We start from the raw sequence: 18,305 nt of genomic DNA, 5'->3' as shown, positions 1-18,305 counted from the left end.
AGGTCTTCAGTCTCTTTTTAAAGAGATCCAGGGAGGTGGCGGTGCGGAGCTCCTCAGGGAGGGTGTTCCAGATCCCAGGGGCCAAGATGGAAAATGCCCTTTGAGAGGTTGACCTTTATCTTGTAGAAGGGATCCTCAATAAACTCTTTCCAGATGACCTGAGTGTGCGGGGCAGATTATATGGGGAGAGGCGGTCCTCCAAGTACCCTGGGCCCAAGCCATTTAGGGCTTTATAGGTTATAACCAACACCTTGTATTGTGCCCAGAAGCGAACAGGCAGCCAATGGAGATCATACAAAATTGGTGTTATATGGTCGGCCCTGGAGCATCCAGTGACCAGCCTAGCTGCCATATTCTGTACTAACTGAAGCTTCCGAGTTTGGTATAAGTGTTGCCCCATGTAGAGCGCATTACAGAAATCCAACCGAGAGGTTACCAGGGCATGTACAACTGTTTCAAGGTCCCCCCGGCCTAGATAGGGTCGCAGTTGGCGTATCAGCCGAAGCTGATAGCAGGTGCTTCGGACCGTCGCATCCACCTAAGAAGTCAGCTGGAGCGACGAGTCCAAAAGCACCCCCAGACTGCGAACTGAGTCCTTCAGGGGGAGCATGACCCCATTCAGGACAGGTGGACAAATATCCCCCCCTGGGCTGGGAGAACCTATCACTAGCACTTCCATTTTCTCTGGATTCAAACTGAGTTTGTTTTCCCTCATCCAGCCCATTACCGACTCCAAGCAGGCATTTAGAGGAGAGATGCCATCCCTAGTCACTGCATCAGTCGGAGACACAGAGAAACATATTTGGGTGTCATCAGCGTACTGATAACACCGTGCCCCGTGTCTCCGGATGATCTCTCCCAGCGGTTTCATGTAAATGTTGAATAGCATGGGGGACAGAATGGCTCCTTGAGGGACACCAGATGTAAGTGCCCGCTTATCGGAGCAGATGTCCCCCAGCTGCACCATCTGGAATCTACCCAAGAGGTAGGAATGGAACCACTGGAGTGCAGTGCCCCCGATACCTAACTCCCTCAGGCGTTCCAGAAGGATACCATGGTCAATGGTATCGAAAGCCGCTGAAATGTCCAAAAGCACTAACAGGGACACGCTTCCCCCCCCCCCCATGCCCAGACGGAGATCATCGACTAAGGCGACCATGGCAGTCTCAACTCCATAGCCCACCCGGAAGCTGGTTTGAAACAATTTAAACATGCAGAATGAAGTAGGACAACTGAGGGTGGACAAGGCTGTCCTTTTATCATCTTTGTCTCACCCAATCACTGCCCAGATGCCATATGTCCCCTCTGAGTCCCACATGAAATAAGGGCAAAGCAGCCTCCTGACTCCTCTGCCATCGCTGTCTCCGGCTTAGATGGAGGAAAGGCTCAGTGTCCTTAGGGGTAGCAGCCAGCTGTAGCTTTTGCCTGATGGTCAGGGGATGAGAGAGAAGGCACAGTTTTTAAAGTCCAAGCCTCTCTCCCTCATGCATTCAGCCCAGCTGTAGCTTTTGCCCGATGGTCAGGGAACTTAAAAAACAACAAAATGTCAGATATCTGAGGGTAGAACTAGGGATGGTCATATTCAACTACTTCATCCTCACAAGTGAGCATGAATAATTTCCACAGTTTTCTCCCCACTGGGAAGAAAATATTACTGCACAGTTTGCACCCAATATTCACACATCCCAAAGTGTTCTGGAAAATTATACTGCACATTAATACATGTGGATGGTGCAAGAACTGTGTGTAAAAACAAAACAAACAAACCAAACCCAGAAAACCACATCAGTATTTCCAGTTACCTGAATTTTTTTGTTCAAGAGAAAAAACAATTAAAATAGAACACATAACTTTGATTAAAAACACATTAAGTCAGTTAAAAGAACATATAAAATAAACATATGTTAAAAACAATCAATCCATGCTTTAAAATTCATGTTTTAAAAATCGTCTGGAAAGACTGGACAGAAGAATATCTTTAAAGCTATTTTAAATTCAAACAGCGTATCGACTGCATGTAAGATTTTAATTGTGCAAGATTGCTAGTTTTTTATTTCTGTTTGTTTACGCATAGAAAACAGCAATCTTTTGCAAAAACACATGTGGCTGTTTGAATACTTTTCTTTCTTTCTTTCTTTGCACAACTCCACATGCACACATACACAATTCATACACAAAAAAGAATATTTCTACCCAAAATAATTCCCCAAAATACTTGGGAGTGTACAAATACTGGGGAGAACTGCACAAAATTCTCACTACTGTGCTATTCCTCCTGATTGGGTTTTCCAAGTGTCAGGAACTCTATTTTTCGGTCAGGAAATGTATACTAGTAAATAGTGTGACCATGCCTATCTAAGATCCATCAAAATCTACCCCCATACTGTCTACTTGCCATAATGGCTGTTTTTTGGGGGAGGGGGGAGTAAGTTGGGGGAGACTTTGGTCATTGGAGAGGACATAAGACAATATCAACCTCTACAGTGGCCCCATCCCCGAAAATGAAAGGTAAAGTGGCCTGTGCACTAATGGGATTATGGCTATCTGGTGTTATGGAGCAGGTTTTGGCTGTAGCAGTCCTCCTTCAAAGGTTTTGATGTGACTAGATTACGGCAAACCTGTTCTCAGATCGGTTTAGTATCTTGGATAGTTCCTTTAGAGCAATGATTCCACCTGGAGTGGTGGAAGGATCCAGGGGGATGGTGAGGTAGAAAGGGGTCAGTAGGGTGGTGGCGAGGTGAAATGGGGGCGGCAGGGGGGCCTTCAATCAAAGTATTGGTGTGTGCAAGGGGAACCAGTGGTCTTTAGGACCATGGTGGGATGATGTTTACATTAAAGTTTTTTTCAGCGTCCCCAGAAAACTACCACACAGCTTCGCTCATCATTTTGGTTGTTGGTGGTGTCTCCCACTCTTTGCCTGCCCATGTGAGTTCAATCCTTTACCAGTGTCTTTCACTAGTAGTGGCAATTGGGAAACTTATTTGAGGCTAGGGGGACACTAGGGTTGCCACTCAAAAGGAAAGAAGGCAGTAGCCCAAAAAGGTTCAGGGGCCACTACTTTAGAGTCTAGAGAGCCAGCTTGTCCTCCACTATTCTGCTCAGCTCCTGCAAACTCATACTGTGATTTCTTTAATAGAGTCCACCCATCTAGCATGCAGCCTTCCTCTCTTTCTACTTTCCTCTACTTTTCCTAGCATTATTGTTTTTTCCAATGATTCATGTCATGAATGCTTTTGTCATTTTGGTTTCCAAGGAGATTTCTGGCTTGATCAGTTCTAGGACCCATTTATTTGTCTTGGCTGTCCACGGAAACCTCAGAATTCTTCTTCAGCACCACATCTCAAATGAATTGATTTTCTTCCTGTCTTCTTAACTATGGGGCTAAACAGACAGGCAAAAAGAGATGCTTTCAGACTGACTTGAAGGTGTGGCGTTTAGATGACACATGCCTTGAAGCCAACAGAAAAGTGTGCCTTATGCAGAGAAAAGCCGTTTCAAAAAGAAGCAACTTTTTCCCTCTTCTTCCTGGCTTGAAGCCATATCATGTTGTCATGACATGAGCACTCCAGCTGCCTTGGGAGCTGGTGGTGCGGTTGGTGGCATTTCAATGTCGCTTCAGAAAAGGCAGCTTCAAGCCACTTTTTCCTGACCATCTGTTTCGCCCATATCTTAAGCTTTCCAGCTTTCAGATCCTTACATCGTATGGTTTGTATGATTCTAACTTTTGTGCTCAGTTGTATATCTTTGCATTTTAGGATCTTTTCTAGTTCTTTCATAACTACCTTTCCTATTCTTAATCTTTTTCTTATTTCCTGGCTATCAATGTTTGATCCCAGGTATGAGAATTCTTTTACTATTTCTATTTCCTCATCCTCTAGGTTCTCCATGGTCATTATTTATTATGTTGCTTAATGGATTTTATTTATCCTCTAGTTGCAATGCTGAAAGCTAACAGCTGGTGGCACCAAAGTCCACAACATCAGCTCCACAAGTTTTTCTTTTCTCACCCCCACCACAAATCTGTTTTGATAATGAACACTAACACTATAAATTAAAAGCAATCCTCTTTTAACAGAATACAAAAGGAATATCTTTCTTGGGAAATTTGAAAGGATTGTCCCAACAAATGCTATTAATAATTACAAAATTTAAGAACAGAAATTATCAGACATTCTGATCATTTTAAGACAAGGCCTATTGTTGTAACAGCTAATTGATTGCTTAAAACATAAAGTAGCTTACCTGAATGACTTCTTAGTTGCATTAATTTTAGCAAACTGTTAAGTTAAATTGTCAAAAGAGATTTTCATGACATGCTTCTTTCTGCTCAGAGTACAACCAGCTGGTCATGTCCCCTGTATCCCATTATAAACCTTCAGTGTGATTTTACTAGCTTCAGTTTACTATAGATACACATATTTGATGCAAGCCATAGTGGGAAGCAACTGATTGTTTTTAGGTTCTGCATATTTTTTTTTCTCTTTGAGAAGATATTCAGACAGGAATAGCCTGGTGATGGAGCTTCTGTTGATAAGTGTTGAAGCATAGTCTTAATCCCATTTATTCCTTTACTTATTGCATTTTTATCCTTCTCTTCAGCCATAAAAGGCTTTCAAAGGAGCTTACATAAATCAAAAATCTGAGACTCCATGAGAAATTTAATGTTCTTTGCCTAAGAGCAGTTCACTTTGCATTGGACAGGGCAGCTTTTTCTCAAGGGAAGTAACTTTACAGTTGCTAATGGAGTTGAAATGTTATTACCTGCCTTTTACTGCCCTTTGTTCCTGTTCCTTACTTGGCCAAGAAGGAGTACCCTCTGCCTGTACTGAAATCCCTCAGTATCATCTTAACTGACAACAGAAGTAACATCTGAGACAGAATGTAGGTCTGTGATTCTAACATCTTGCTTTTATCTCACACTTGATTTTCAACAACTTTGTATGATGAAGAAGCCAGTTAAGCTTTGAAAGCTTGTGTGATACATGTTTTGCATGTTGGTTGGCCAATAAAGGCATCACTCTTTTGTAGATTTTGTTGTATTTTGCCACATGGCCAATATGGCTACCTGTGATTATGTTTCCTAACATAAATCAAAATTTTACTAGGCAGTCGGAGAGAGATCAGGGAGCAAGAGAGAGATCCTGCCCACAGACTTTTGTTGTTGTGTGCCTTCAAGTCATTTCTGAGCTATGGCAACCCTATTATGGGGTTTTCTTGGCAGGATTTGTCCAGAGGAGGTTTGTTCTTGCCTTCCACTGCAGAGGACAGCATGCAACCTGCCCAAGGTCACCCAGTGTGTTTCATGGCCTAGCAGAAATTGAACCCTGGTGTCCAGAGTCATAGTCCAGTGCTAAAACCATTATGCCATGCTGGCTACTTGCCCACAGGCTTACCATTAAAAATGCAAAAGGAAAGGGGAATAGGTAGTAAAAAGGAAATAAAGCAAATAGGATTTCAGCTGGGCTGGCTGGATGGCTGTACTCCCTGTCACCTCTCCCTCTATGTCAGACTGCTTGAGTGGCCATGGGAATGATGCCTGAAGAAGGAAACTTCAAGGAGACATTCTAATAATAATAATAATAATAATAATAAGCAGGCCCATCTTCTAGCAGCTCATCTCCCTTTGTTGCAGCCTGCCAAGGGCCACTACAGCTAATTGTCATCCTTTACAATTTATGATTCATAGTCCAAGTGAAACTCGAACCCTTCAGTAGGAAGACTGTTTCTTGCATTGAGTTTACAGGCCTAGTTCTTCCTTCTCCTTATGGCTGTTGCTTGTCTGAACTAGCATCAAGCTGAACCTTACTATAAGATCATAGCTAACACTTATGTCCACCCCAGATTTTTAGAAAGATGGTGACACAATGCCAAAAAACCTCCTACATAGGAAAGGAGTTAAATCTTTCCTTCCCCATCCCTACCAACAATCCCACCTGTATGACTATGGAGCTTAGGATACAAGTTTCTACCAGCATAAATGACAAGTTTGTTCTAAGGGTTGTAGCTTCAAGGGCTGGAAAGGGAAGAGTTTTATTGGTGCTCCCAATAAAAATCAGATCCTTCCTGTAAAAAAAGTAGGGAAGATATCTATGGCTAGCTAATTTTAGCATGATTTGGCAATATATCCTCTGCCAAGGAAGCAGAGTAGTAGTGCAGCTCTCTTACAGTGAACTCTAGCAATAGTTTTCATATTTAACTCAATAATCCACTATATTGAAGGTAAAAGATGAAAGATCAAACCGGAACAATCCTGTCTGGCCACTAATCTAATGTGGCAAAACTAATCTTGTTGGGCTGCTAATCTTAAGCAATATGTTGGTGGGCCATGACCTTATTTGACCATAAGGGACTTCCCCTATTGCCCCCAAACTTTACTCCCACCAGCATTTGGACTGATAAAAGTCTATAGATACAACAGATGAACGCATTGTGATCAATGATGTGTGAGAAACATTGTTAACTTGCTATCTCTGTTGCCCTTCCTTCTCTCTGTCTGCATGGGTGTAAATACATGGCACAGAACTTTGTACATCCTCCATTTTTCCCCAATGAAAACCCTGGAATGCTTGGTATAATCAGTTCACATCAGTGCCTACACCTGGGATGGGAACATGCAATCTTGCAGAGTTTGGCCTGTTACAGACTGCCAAAATAAAGCTGCTTCGGGTCTCTTTGGAGGTATGCTATTTAAATGATGCATGGGTCCTAAGAGTCCGGAGGTCGCACCAAAGCCACACTCCATTCATAAGCACCAGAGTGCAGCTTTTGGTGCAGCTTCCGGATTCTTAGGATGCATGCATCATTTAAATAGCATACCTCCAAAGAGACCCGAAGCAGCTTTATTTTGGCAGTCTGTAACAGGCCTTAGTTTCCTTTCAAGTCTCATCAGCCCTAGCAGCATAGCCAAAGATGAGAATGCTGGGAGCTGCAGTCCAACAGCATATGGAGGAATATATACTATTTAAAACCATATGATTTCCATCCTCATAATCATTTAAATGCAAAATTCAAATCCACTGTAGTGTTTCATTGTAAAAGTCATGGATACAATATGTTTTGTTTGATTTTAAAGATGCAAAACACAACACCATGGCCCAAATACGTGGCTTCTCCTAACTTGATTGCAGTAACTTGAATTTTTCCTTGTAGTTCTGTACTGCTTGTAGGAAAGGGCTTCAGTCCTATTTTTAGATATATTCTTGAATGTATGTGAATAAGTGCCAGTCTCCCCAGCTTAGTTTTGAATCTAATTAATCTTGGAATGATACTATCAGGAAGACAAAGGAATATTTAAAGAAAACAGCCATTTAGAGAAAAAACACTTAGTATTTAATGTGTTGGCCAATGTTATGATTTCTCAAATCCAAATTTCATTCTGTGCAGGTTTCTTACCATTTATTTTACGTATCTATGCAAATTATATCAAGAATAGAGAGAGGGGGGAGGGAGGAGGGAGAAAGGGAGAGAGAGTGAAATTAATCTGTACTATTTTAGTTTTATATGTCAGAGATTATTCTGTAAGCTTCATCTTAACATAGTAAAAGTATTTAAGTACTCGATTAGACACTACAAATAAAAGTTATGATAAACTTGTGCAAAATGGTGCCATGAAAATATGCTAAGCAAGCAGCTGTGCATATGTCTATTTCTGACATGGTCAAGGCTGCAAATACTAAATTTACTATAGACCTTTAAAGCTACTTTTAAAAAATAATAAACTTTGTAAATTCTTGCAACATCTCCAAAAGTAATAATTTACTGTTAATGTTAACCAATAATAGCTCTTGCTACTTTCCCATTAATTTTAGGGAAGCTCCTTCCTTCCTTCCTTCCTTCCTTCCTTCCTTACTTACTTACTTATTTTTTTTAAAGACTCATTTGATGGGAACCAACCCAATTAAAATAGCTCCAAAGCACTTTCATACTCCAAGAAGTAATGAATAAATGTTATTGGTTCCTTAGAAAAAGTAACAACATTACTAATACAAATGGAACCTTATGCCCTCATTACCACAAAAAGTAATACTGTATGGCCGAGATTATTGCTTTCAATGTGCTACTTCCTCATTCTGCTTTTCTATCTCCTGGCCACAGGGGATCCATTTCGGTGAAACTGCCCCTGCATGAAATATTACCACTTCAGAAGAAAACTTTGATTTCAGATATGCCCTGTGTGGTGGCTATTAAACTGCATCTGCGTATAAAAAATTCCAAACAACTACTCACATGAAAATAATATGGCAAAATCAATAACCTACTGTTCCACCTCATGCACACCTTATCATGTGAAGCAAGAAACTAGCAAGGCACTCACTAGCATTTCCATTTCTACCACATGAACTCACTGAAGGGCTTAGGGAAAGGATTAAAATTTAGGAGACCATTGTTAACATACCTATGTGATACAAAACAATTATTAAAAGGTTCAAAAAGATTTTTAAAATTCCATTTTTCCTGAATGACTGATCTAGCAAAAGACATCTGAACTGTTCCCTTTAGTTGTTGTACAGAAGTCCAGTCACAAAATGTGGCATACTATTTTTTTTCCAAACGGCAAGCTCTCTTGTTGCCTAAAGGGAGTACTATTTACAACAGTTTAAGTTTACAAGAGGATTTGACACTTGTTGCCTACGTGGAGTACTTTTTAGAAAGGTTTAGGTTTAGAAGGTTTGGCACAGAATCCATATAGCTATATCCTTGATCCTAAAAGAGCTGCACACAGCAGCTAGAGTTATACTTGTGTCCCTATCAGATTATCCCATCATATCACTTATTTGTTCATTCCAGTCTGCAGTGGGACAGTGGACTGATTTCAGTTTTCTGTTCCAGGCAAATACCTGGTTGTGGATTTTTCCCCATCTTCTTAACAACCCTAGAACAGGTACATGTTGTACTTGTACATCTGATGTCCAACAAGGTAGAGGGTTTTATTGATTGTGGCATTCCATTCTTGGTCTTCTTTCCTTAGAGCAGTACAAGAACTAACCCTGGTGACAATTCAACACACATTGAAAACTCATGTGTTTCAGTCATGCATTGCTTGATTTTACTGCCTAGTTTAGTGCATGGTGGGTAGCTATCAGGTTATTTGTGCTTAAACTTTGCTCATTGTGCATAGTTTGTGCAGAAATGTCTTAATGAGAGGTGTTATAGAAATACTTCTTTTAAAATAAAAAACTATTTATTCATATAGTAATTGTTTGTACTCAGATTTCCCTCACTAGCTAGAAATATGCTGCAGCAGAGCACAGGAGTTTTCAATATCTTACTGAGATTCAGATTGTATTCACAAAATATAATGCCAACTAAATTACAGGGACATGTTGTGTGTTGTAGAGAGTTGCCACTACAGAGAACACTTCACATAGAATCTCTGCCTAGAGATCATTCCATGCAGGAGACCAATAAGCAGGAGGTTGAATGAAAGGACGTCCATCATGTGAGCACTTAATATTCCTGTTGCGACCCTGCATTATTTCTTGCTGCGGCAGTGAGTGGCTTTCATTCCCCACCCTTGTGAAAATCAAAGCTTGGCTGGCATCCCTGTTGCTCCTCCCCACAGGCCTTGCACTGCAAGTCCATAGATGTTACACTGAAATCATTCCTCTCCCCAATTGCCAAATAAGTAATTATGCAACTTCCCCCAAGACTGAAGGCATTTGCTGATTGGTTCCATGTTTTATTGATCTGAGTGCTGTGATGAATCATCCCCTGAGGAGCCTATGTCTGGCTGTAAGCAGACTTTTGACAATGTACAGAACTGGAATGATTCCTGCCGTTCAAAGGCCACAACACGGAAAGGGAATAAGCAGGTGGATGATACCGGTTCGACTGGTGGGAGAAAAGGACAGAGACAAAGATCAGGCTCAGACTGTCCCACCAAGGCTGCCTGACAAGAGATGAGAAAAAGCAGAATCTGAAGGCTTCTCCTGAAGATGACATTCATAATTGTGAACAGCAACAAGAGCAGTCACATTTTTAGTGGGGAGAGGGTAGAAAATAACAAAATGAAAAGCCCAGGCAAAGAGTAATATTATAGCATTTACATACTGGACTAGAATGAGTTTACTTGAAAGAATCTTTCTTGCATGCGCGCGCACACACACAAAAACACACACACACACAAGTGATAAAAAATGGCACTCCCCATCTGTGTTCTGAATTGATGCACCTATTATACCACTTCTGATTCCTACCAACTCTTTCTTCTATATGAAAAGGCTAGCCCCACTGTTGAAACAAGCTCATTGTTTGAGTCCATGCAAATGATCTCTCACATTGGCTGTCTTATACCAAGAGTAGCATGGTTTTTCTTTCTCGCCTTCCCAAGACTATTGAACTATATCAGCACAGCTGTCCTTCCCCTTGTCATAGGACCTATACTCACAAGCATGATACCACAGGCCAACCCATGGTATCCTATGTATGTTTCTGGCCCATTCCCACCCCCAGGTCAGCATGGTGACAGGTGAGTGTTCACATGCTCATTGCCAATATGTCATGGAGCTGTCACAGACTCCTTATCTTCAGCTGCCTCATACCCTCTTAAGGCCCCTATCATGGCTCATAAGAGCAGAAACAAGGTGCCTGGTTTCAACCACATGGCCAGGCACCCTCTTCCAATGTTGCAGACCATGACTAGTGCCTTCAGAGGGAACATGGTGGTGGTGGCAGGTAAGGAGGCACACAGGCATGCGGTCTGCTGGCTCTCACAGTGGTCTTTCTAGAAAGGTTTGCCACAAACAGCTGGTTATAAAAGTCTGCATTAAGGACCTATTGGATGTCAAGTTGGAACTACCAGACTGGCATCCAGTCTGGCCAATTGTGGCCCAGGGCTATTGGCCTACATTGTCCATATGGATAGTGCCAGGCCAGAGGGAACACAGGCCTTTTGGCTCCTACATACAGCCCCATAGAAACATGGAAGGTGGACTATCTCTTTTTCATGGCTTATATTCTAGAAATGTATGCATTTTAAAAAAAAATGACAGACATGGGAACTAATATCTATCCCCTGTAAAAATGCTCTCTGTTGAGGCCTAACTTTGAATATGCATGTTCCAGTATGGTGAGTATTGTCCAGAGGTGGGTAGCCTTCAACCTTTAGGTCTCATTCTTCAACCTAATTTCATCTGGCCTTCAGAATAATAGCATTGTAATTCTGTAGTGTGAATCGACCTTAAAGGTAAAGGTATTCCCTATGTCTGATCAAAGGGGGTGGTGCTCATCTCTGTTACTAAACCGGACCCAATGTTGTCAGAGACTACTCTGTGATCATGTGGTCAGCATGATTGTAAATAATGCTGTTTATGTAGAGGAATTAAAGTTTCCTAAGGCTTCAGCCCTTGGTAAGGAAACAAAAATATCAAAACTATCAACGCCAAGCCTGTGAGGGTCTAGCTTGTAAATCAGCAGAGCAGCAGAAACGGTCTTTTGTCTTAAGATGCTTCTATAAGGACTGAGGCTGACACAAATAGCTTGTAGTTTAAAAAACAAAACTTTACTAATGGCTTAAATCTACATATACATGGAAGCTACATCCTAACCTATCTAGTGAATAGTTCAGGTAAAAGAAGGAGTTTGTATCTCAGCATGGTGATGGAGAGACTGAAGGGAAAGCAGGAGAGATCCATTGTGTGAGAGAACATCCTAAGGAAGTTACTTAGATCACATGATCTGTTTACCAACTTAAAAAGGTATTTATTGCCCCTGTAATTTAGCAGGACCAAATGGCATGCAAATAAAGATAGAAGACAGTAGAGATGCATGTATGAAAATCCTATCTATCTGAGGAGGGGGAGAGAGAATGCAATGATTTTCCAACAGTTTACCTTCCCACTGAAGTGGATACCTATTTATCTGCTTGCATTTGCATGCTTTTGAACTGCTAGGTTGGCAAAAGCTGGGACTAGTGATGGGAGCTCACCTCATCATGCGGCATATGGGCCTCAAACGGCCAACCTGCCAATCTTGCAATCAACAGAATCAGTGTCTTAACCACTAGGACAACTTTTTTTCTATTTTACTAGAATGATCTATTCTTCTTCCAGCAGCCACCTGGGTATGGAGGTGGGGGGAATGCAAGATAAAGAGAGAAAGAATAGGTGGCATGCTGAGAGAAGATAAAAGGGAATGCCAAAAAACAGAGAAAGAGGATAGCTCTACTCATTTTTTACTCTGAAACACTACCCCCCTTCTCAGTCTTTGGCACAACCAGACAATGGTATGCACCTTCAAAAGATTAGACCTGAGGGAATTAGGCCCTTGGCAGACAAAAGATTGCCCTCGCCTGTTGTAATCATAACAACTCCAGTCATCATTTTTCTTAGAAGCAGACAGAGATAGCTAGGGGTTTTATCCAGTAAGGAATATGATTTTTCTCTGTGTCTTCTGGATTATATGGTTTATACATAATTTTATGCTTTGTTTTGTTTTTGTCTTTCTCTCATCCCATAGGACCTGGTACAGGGATAGCAGGCAATGGATCAATGCGTCTGGCCGTACCACTGTGGCTGTTGGCAGCATCCCTGCTCTGCCTACTCAGCAAATGTTAATAACATCCAAATTTTAAAACAAGGGAAAAAATTTAAAAACCCAGCAACAACAAGAACAACACACAAAGCAAAACAAACAAAAAATGTCATACAGGAGACAGAGCAAGAGAAAGAGGGGGAGGGAAAGGACAGCTTCTTTCACAACTTTTGTGTGTACCACAACGGAGGGGAAAATTTTCAATGAAGAAGAATCAGCAACATTTATTACAAACTGTCAAGTCACTGACCATCCAGGAGTGTGAGAGATGAGATGGATCACTCTATAGAGGCTGGCTCCTGCCAAGGATGCTGAGATGCTGGAAAAAAGAAATATCAACAATGAAATTAACATGTATTCTCTCCGATCCCTCATATCATTTTCTCCTTCCTTCCTTCCTTCCTTCTGCCTCCCTCACTCCTTCCCTCCCTCCAGGAAAGAGATGGCCTTTGCTTTGGAATTGATAGCCACAACTTTTCAATTGGCTTGTTTATTTCATAAATTGATACTTAGCTTTTTCAAATATCTGGCAAGCAGTGATGCAGATTTCTCTAGCATACTGGTGTCCCATTAGGAAATCCCATGCAGCCCTCACCCTGCTGTCTACCCTCTTAGGCTGCCCCCTTATATTTCTGTGCACCCCTAGCCCATGGTGCTTTGATTATGCTAAAACATACCAATTCTACTCACCTATCCTCTTGTTCTTGCCAGCTCACCTTTCTCTTTCTCTCTCTCTTTTACATGTGTGTCAGTTTGTTTGCACATGTGTGTATGTGTGGATGTGGATTTCTCTCTCCCTCCCTCTCTCCCCCTCTTTCTCTCAAAAGCATGCAAAGGGAACAGTCCCTATGTACATAAACTCATCAAACTTGTAGATAATGACTTGCATTGTACATGAGGTTGAATGTTGGCTTGGATGTGAATTCAGGGTGATAAAGAAATGAACAATGGTTTCCCTAGCAGACTTCCACTTTGATTTCTTCTTGGTATCCCACTTATGAGGAGCTTCTTCTTAGCCTTCTCTTGCCACCCCCACCTCCAACCGACATCACCAGATTAGCTCATTTGGGTAGCATTCAAATGGAGTATTTATACTGAAGCAATGACTCTTCAATTTGTCCTTATCCAAGCTGGACCTATCTATAGCCAGGGTAAGAAATTGCTGAGCCTTGGGGAGGTTTAATTATAGGAAACTTTTTAAGTGTAACAGTCTGGAATGAGTGTGATTCAGAAGGATTAGAACAACTGGACCTCACGTCTTAGACAAATACTTGGTACATATATTGTAGAACACACTTTGTATATTGTTGGCTTGTAAGACCTACAAGAATGGTTTAGCTAAGGCAAAGCAGGCTCTATGCAAGGAACAATAATGGGCCTGGGGTCAGAGTGAGGAACACAGGTGTTAAATAAGATCCAGGAAGCTCAGCTGAAGGTCCAGAAGGGCTAGAGAGTAAACTGGATGTTGTGGTACAAGGATGTTAGCAGGGAATAAGGCCATGGGATTTTCTCACAGAACAAAGACGAGTGTTCCTGAAGCCTGGCTGCTGTAATGAACAACAAAGAATAGTTGCACTGCTGTTATTCTATACATCACATGGGAGGCTTCAATGAACAGAGGTCTGTTGCAGCACTACTTGTAATATTGTTAATGATAATGAAACTATTTAGTTGTGTTTTATTTGCATTTGCATACCTTCAAACTATCTTGATTTGGCAAGGACAGTCCTGATTAATCTATTATAATCTCACTTTTTCAGATACTTTTAAAATGTCCCAGTTTCTCCCCTCCTGTCACTTTCCCCCTCATCCTGGCTTATGCTACTGTCTGAGTTCAAAATGCAAAAGTAATTTCTACTCAGCTAGCCAGGGAGAGGGAAGATCAGGGGGAAGATTCTTGGCTTTCCCTGTAGAACATGTACATCCAAACTATTACAGCCTTTCCTAGTTTGTATATCCTTCCTCACTCTTAACCTTTGTCATCGTGACCACACTCTAATGTTGCCTCGCCATATACGTACTACATTTCATCTCTGAAATGTTGGAAGGTAGCCATTTGTGGCCAGCTTTTCTGTGTTTGAACTGAAATTGACAGGACTGAAACATTACTGAGAGTGTCATAGACCCAAGAGGTTGGTTTGCAAAAACATCCATTTCAGGAAGAAGTTAATACAAAAGGGTAGTGCTGAGATGCATTCTTATATAAAGACAATGGGATGAAGGTTTCTCGGCCCCTGTCCAGATCGGCCAAAAAGCACGTACTAAGTATGTGCTAGGGTTGCCTGGGAGAGTCCTTTTCAGATGCTCCCTAACCCTAGTACGTACTCAGTACATCAAAATGGTGGCACCCTGTCTACATGGGCACCGCCATTTTGACTTGACGGCCGCATCACGTCCAAACAACGCAGCATGACCATTACGTCCTGGCGCCACTGCAGGGCCAAAAGGGGCTCCAAAACAGAGCTCCTTCCGTGGCGCATATCACTGGCGTGGCCTTTACATGGCCACACCAGCGATACGGAAGAGAAAGAGGCCAAGCGGCGCCTTTCTCTCTCTCCCTGCCACTGTTAGGGTGTCCTTGGGGCATGAAGCGATATGGAAGAGAAAGAGGCCAAGCGGTGCCTTTCTCTCTTTCCCTGCCACTGTTGGGGTGTCCTTGGGGCATGAAGCCCCAAGGACACCCCTTTCCAGGCTGTGGGGAAGCGGCATTTTGCCGCTTCCCCGAGGCCTGGAATAGCGTCGGATCAGGGCCTCCAGGGCTGCCGCTGTGGCAGCTCAGGCCCCGATCCGTTGGGGAAAGTGGCGGGTGCAGGCCACCCCAAAGGGGCGGTCTGTATCCTGCCTCTGTTAGTTTTTTTTTTTTTTTTAATGCTGCAGAAATTCTAATATTACTAATTCTAAAAACCCTTCTGCTTTCTCAGTCTAACCAATTTTCCAAAGGAAATGATTCCTCTAGTGAGGAAGAAGCCAAAAATCCATCCTTGGTCACAGGATGGCAGATTATACCAGACACCTGGCAATACACAGCCTTTCTATGGAAATAAATCAGATTTCCTCATTGCCATGTTAAAACCAGGATTTGGAAAAGTTACTTTAGGGGCAGGATGACATCTACCACAATCCCCAGCAAGCCCAGGGAGATTTGAAAGCTGCTAGTCCCAAAAGTAATTTTTCTAAGTTCTAGCTAAAACTGATAATTCTGCAAAGATAACAACAAAATTCTCCTAAACCATGATACCCTTTTAAAAGCCAGAAAGACAATCAATCTCTTTCTTAGGTTGAAGCTTAGGAAAGCCATCTCCCAAGTGCTGAGCAAGGCAGCTTCTGCAAAAGGAAGAACAAAAAGTTGCCAGTTAGAGCCTGCTTTATCATGGTAACATTTTTCTGCTGTATTTGGCTTTTGGAGGAGCGCTGATGGCACAGTGGTTAAATGCCAATACTGCAGCCACAACGTTGTGACTTCAATTCCAGTGTTCCAAGGTTGACTCAGCCTTCCATCCATTTGTAGGTTGGTAAAATGAGTACCCATATTGTTAGGGGCAATTGGCTTACATATTGTAAACCACCAAAAGAGTGCAGAGTTTGCTATTAAACAGTATAGAAATGTAAATGCTATTGCTATTGGCACTCTTACCACACAAGCAATTCAAGTGGAAGAGATTGATTGGATGCATACTAATCGGGGAAGATGGAGACTGGATAAAGATAACTTTTTTTGAGCCAGGTCAAAGAAGAGGCCTGTGCATTTCTGATGTGAGTTAGAATCTGAGATTTCAGTAACTGCATCACCCTAGATTCTTTCCACAGTGGACTCACACTGGGTTGTTACTGAAAACTGAGCACATGTTAAACTATAAACAATTTCATTCAACTCCCACTTGCTCTGTTGGATATCTCAGACAGGAACAAGCTGAATTAGGTACAGTTATCAAACTGTAGCCCAAAGTGGCTGGCTATATTTTTAGAAACTGCAAGTGCTTCTCTTTTAATGTTAGTGCGAGAAGACAGGTGTTTCAAATATGTCCTTGTCATGTCACTATTAAAGTGCCCTTTACTCTCAGTCTTCTTAAACCCAGTGTTAGTGTGCTAGGTCTTCGCTCCTAGCCACCAGTTTTAAAAACCCAAACAGTCACACATTCTCAGATTGCCCATTATTTGCATAGCTTCTGATGTGAAGACCTAGATGGTTGTGATTGCTAGTTTTCCATTGTGGGAAAGCTTTAAGATGAGGAAAGAATTCAGGAAAACCAAAAGGGAAAATACAGTTGTCCCTCCATATTCGCTAGGGTTAGGGGAACAAGAACCCCATGAATATGGAAAAACCGCAAATAACAAAAACACTGTTTTTACCTGAGAGGACACTTCTCTAGGAATCTCTAGGTCCTCCAGTGCAACTCTGTGGTCAATGTCCAACATACACTGACCATAGAATGGCACTGGAGTAGCTACAAATGGTCTTTCAGTGCAACTTTTAGTTAAAGTTGACCACAGAGTTGCACTGGAGGACCTAGAGAGAACATATTAATGAAATCCGTGAATAATCAAATCTGCAAATATGGAGGAATGACTGTAATGCTTAAATTGATTGATGGTCCATCAGTGACTTTCAATTTGAATAATCCCCTCTTTCTTAGCATTCTTTCCAAAGCAATGTCATTACTATCTGTTAAATGTGGCAACTGGTTGGTGCTAATGTGTAATGCAGTCTCTATATCAAGAAAAAGCTTGGAAGTAGAAATGCAATGTGAGTGTGTGTTTATGTGCCTCAAAATCTTCCTTTTAGTCTAATGAGTACCAGCCCCTCACAAAGGGCTTCCTGTAGCTCTGTGCCTATGCAGTAAGGCAGCTCTCACCTTGATCAACAACATGGTTGCTTTTCCTCCTCCTGCTTTAGCGATTTATTTTTGCTGATGTCTGCAATTTGGGGGCAGACTCTGGCAGTCAATTAAGCAGGCAGCAAGGCCTCTTAGTACCATCCTTCCAAGGCTTACAACTGATTCTTTGACAGTTAGCATTCCATAAAGGCAGGACATGGAACAGAGAAGTGATGGGAAGTAAGGGGGAGGGACAGAGAGAAAGAGAGAGTGAGAAAGAAAGAAAGAAAGAAAGAGCACACAATATGGACAGGAAAGAACATTTATTTCTAGATGACCTCTAGTATGAACTTCATTGCAATGGTCTGATCCAAAATATATTTAAAATGCATTCCCCACCACCACCACTACCACATGCAAACATGTGCATGTGTGTGCTTTGAGAGAACAGAGGACTGCTGCTCAAAATATAAAAGGCCTTCTCACGACAGCTCCCTTCCCCGACATACAATTTGCTTCCTTGGAGTTCATTGATAACAACGGCTTCGCATCCTCCTCCAGTTGGGGCAAATGTGTTGTTAGATTGCAGTATTTGTCGCTCTAGTTCTTGAATATTGTTTTTTTTAATTCAAATGACATTTCTGTGGTCCCGTATTATTTTATGGCAATTCCCAGCACCAGCTGCAATGTTTTATTCCCACTCTCTAGTGGGTTACTTTTAAATGCAAAGATATGTTGGAATAATATGTTCCCTTCTCATCACAACCTATCTTTTTACAAATTTTGTTTTATAGTTACAGTTCTATACTGCTTCAGTGATATCACAGTATTGCACGTTAATTCTATGACTAAAACAATTTTTTAAAAAATCAGAGAGGAGACAATTTGCCCTTCAGACCACAGGACCATCTCAGCAAATGTTGCCCCACATTTAAAAAAATAATAATGAAAAAACCTTGA

At 41.7% G+C, this 18,305-nt stretch overlaps 1 protein-coding gene across 2 annotated transcripts in view; it reads left to right on the top strand.

Annotated features, from left to right (window-relative positions):
• LSAMP (limbic system associated membrane protein) overlaps positions 1-15,080 on the top strand; it is a 644,842-nt gene extending 629,762 nt beyond the window's left edge. For both annotated transcript variants that reach the window (XM_089512481.1, XM_089512480.1), the window contains one exon: positions 12,457-15,080. In XM_089512481.1, the coding sequence (XP_089368607.1) occupies positions 12,457-12,554 (98 nt within the window). In that variant the 3' untranslated portion in view covers positions 12,555-15,080. The remainder of the gene's footprint in view (positions 1-12,456) is intronic.
• The last annotated feature ends 3,225 nt before the right edge of the window (positions 15,081-18,305 follow it).

Source organism: Sceloporus occidentalis, unplaced genomic scaffold (genome assembly GCF_023333645.1).
Source record: "Sceloporus occidentalis isolate IW3139 unplaced genomic scaffold, rSceOcc1.0.p SCAF_2, whole genome shotgun sequence".
NCBI classification, from domain to species: Eukaryota; Metazoa; Chordata; class Lepidosauria; order Squamata; family Phrynosomatidae; genus Sceloporus; species Sceloporus occidentalis.
The sequence above is the reverse complement of the archived record's forward strand: the minus strand, read 5'-3'. Positions and strand labels throughout refer to the sequence as shown.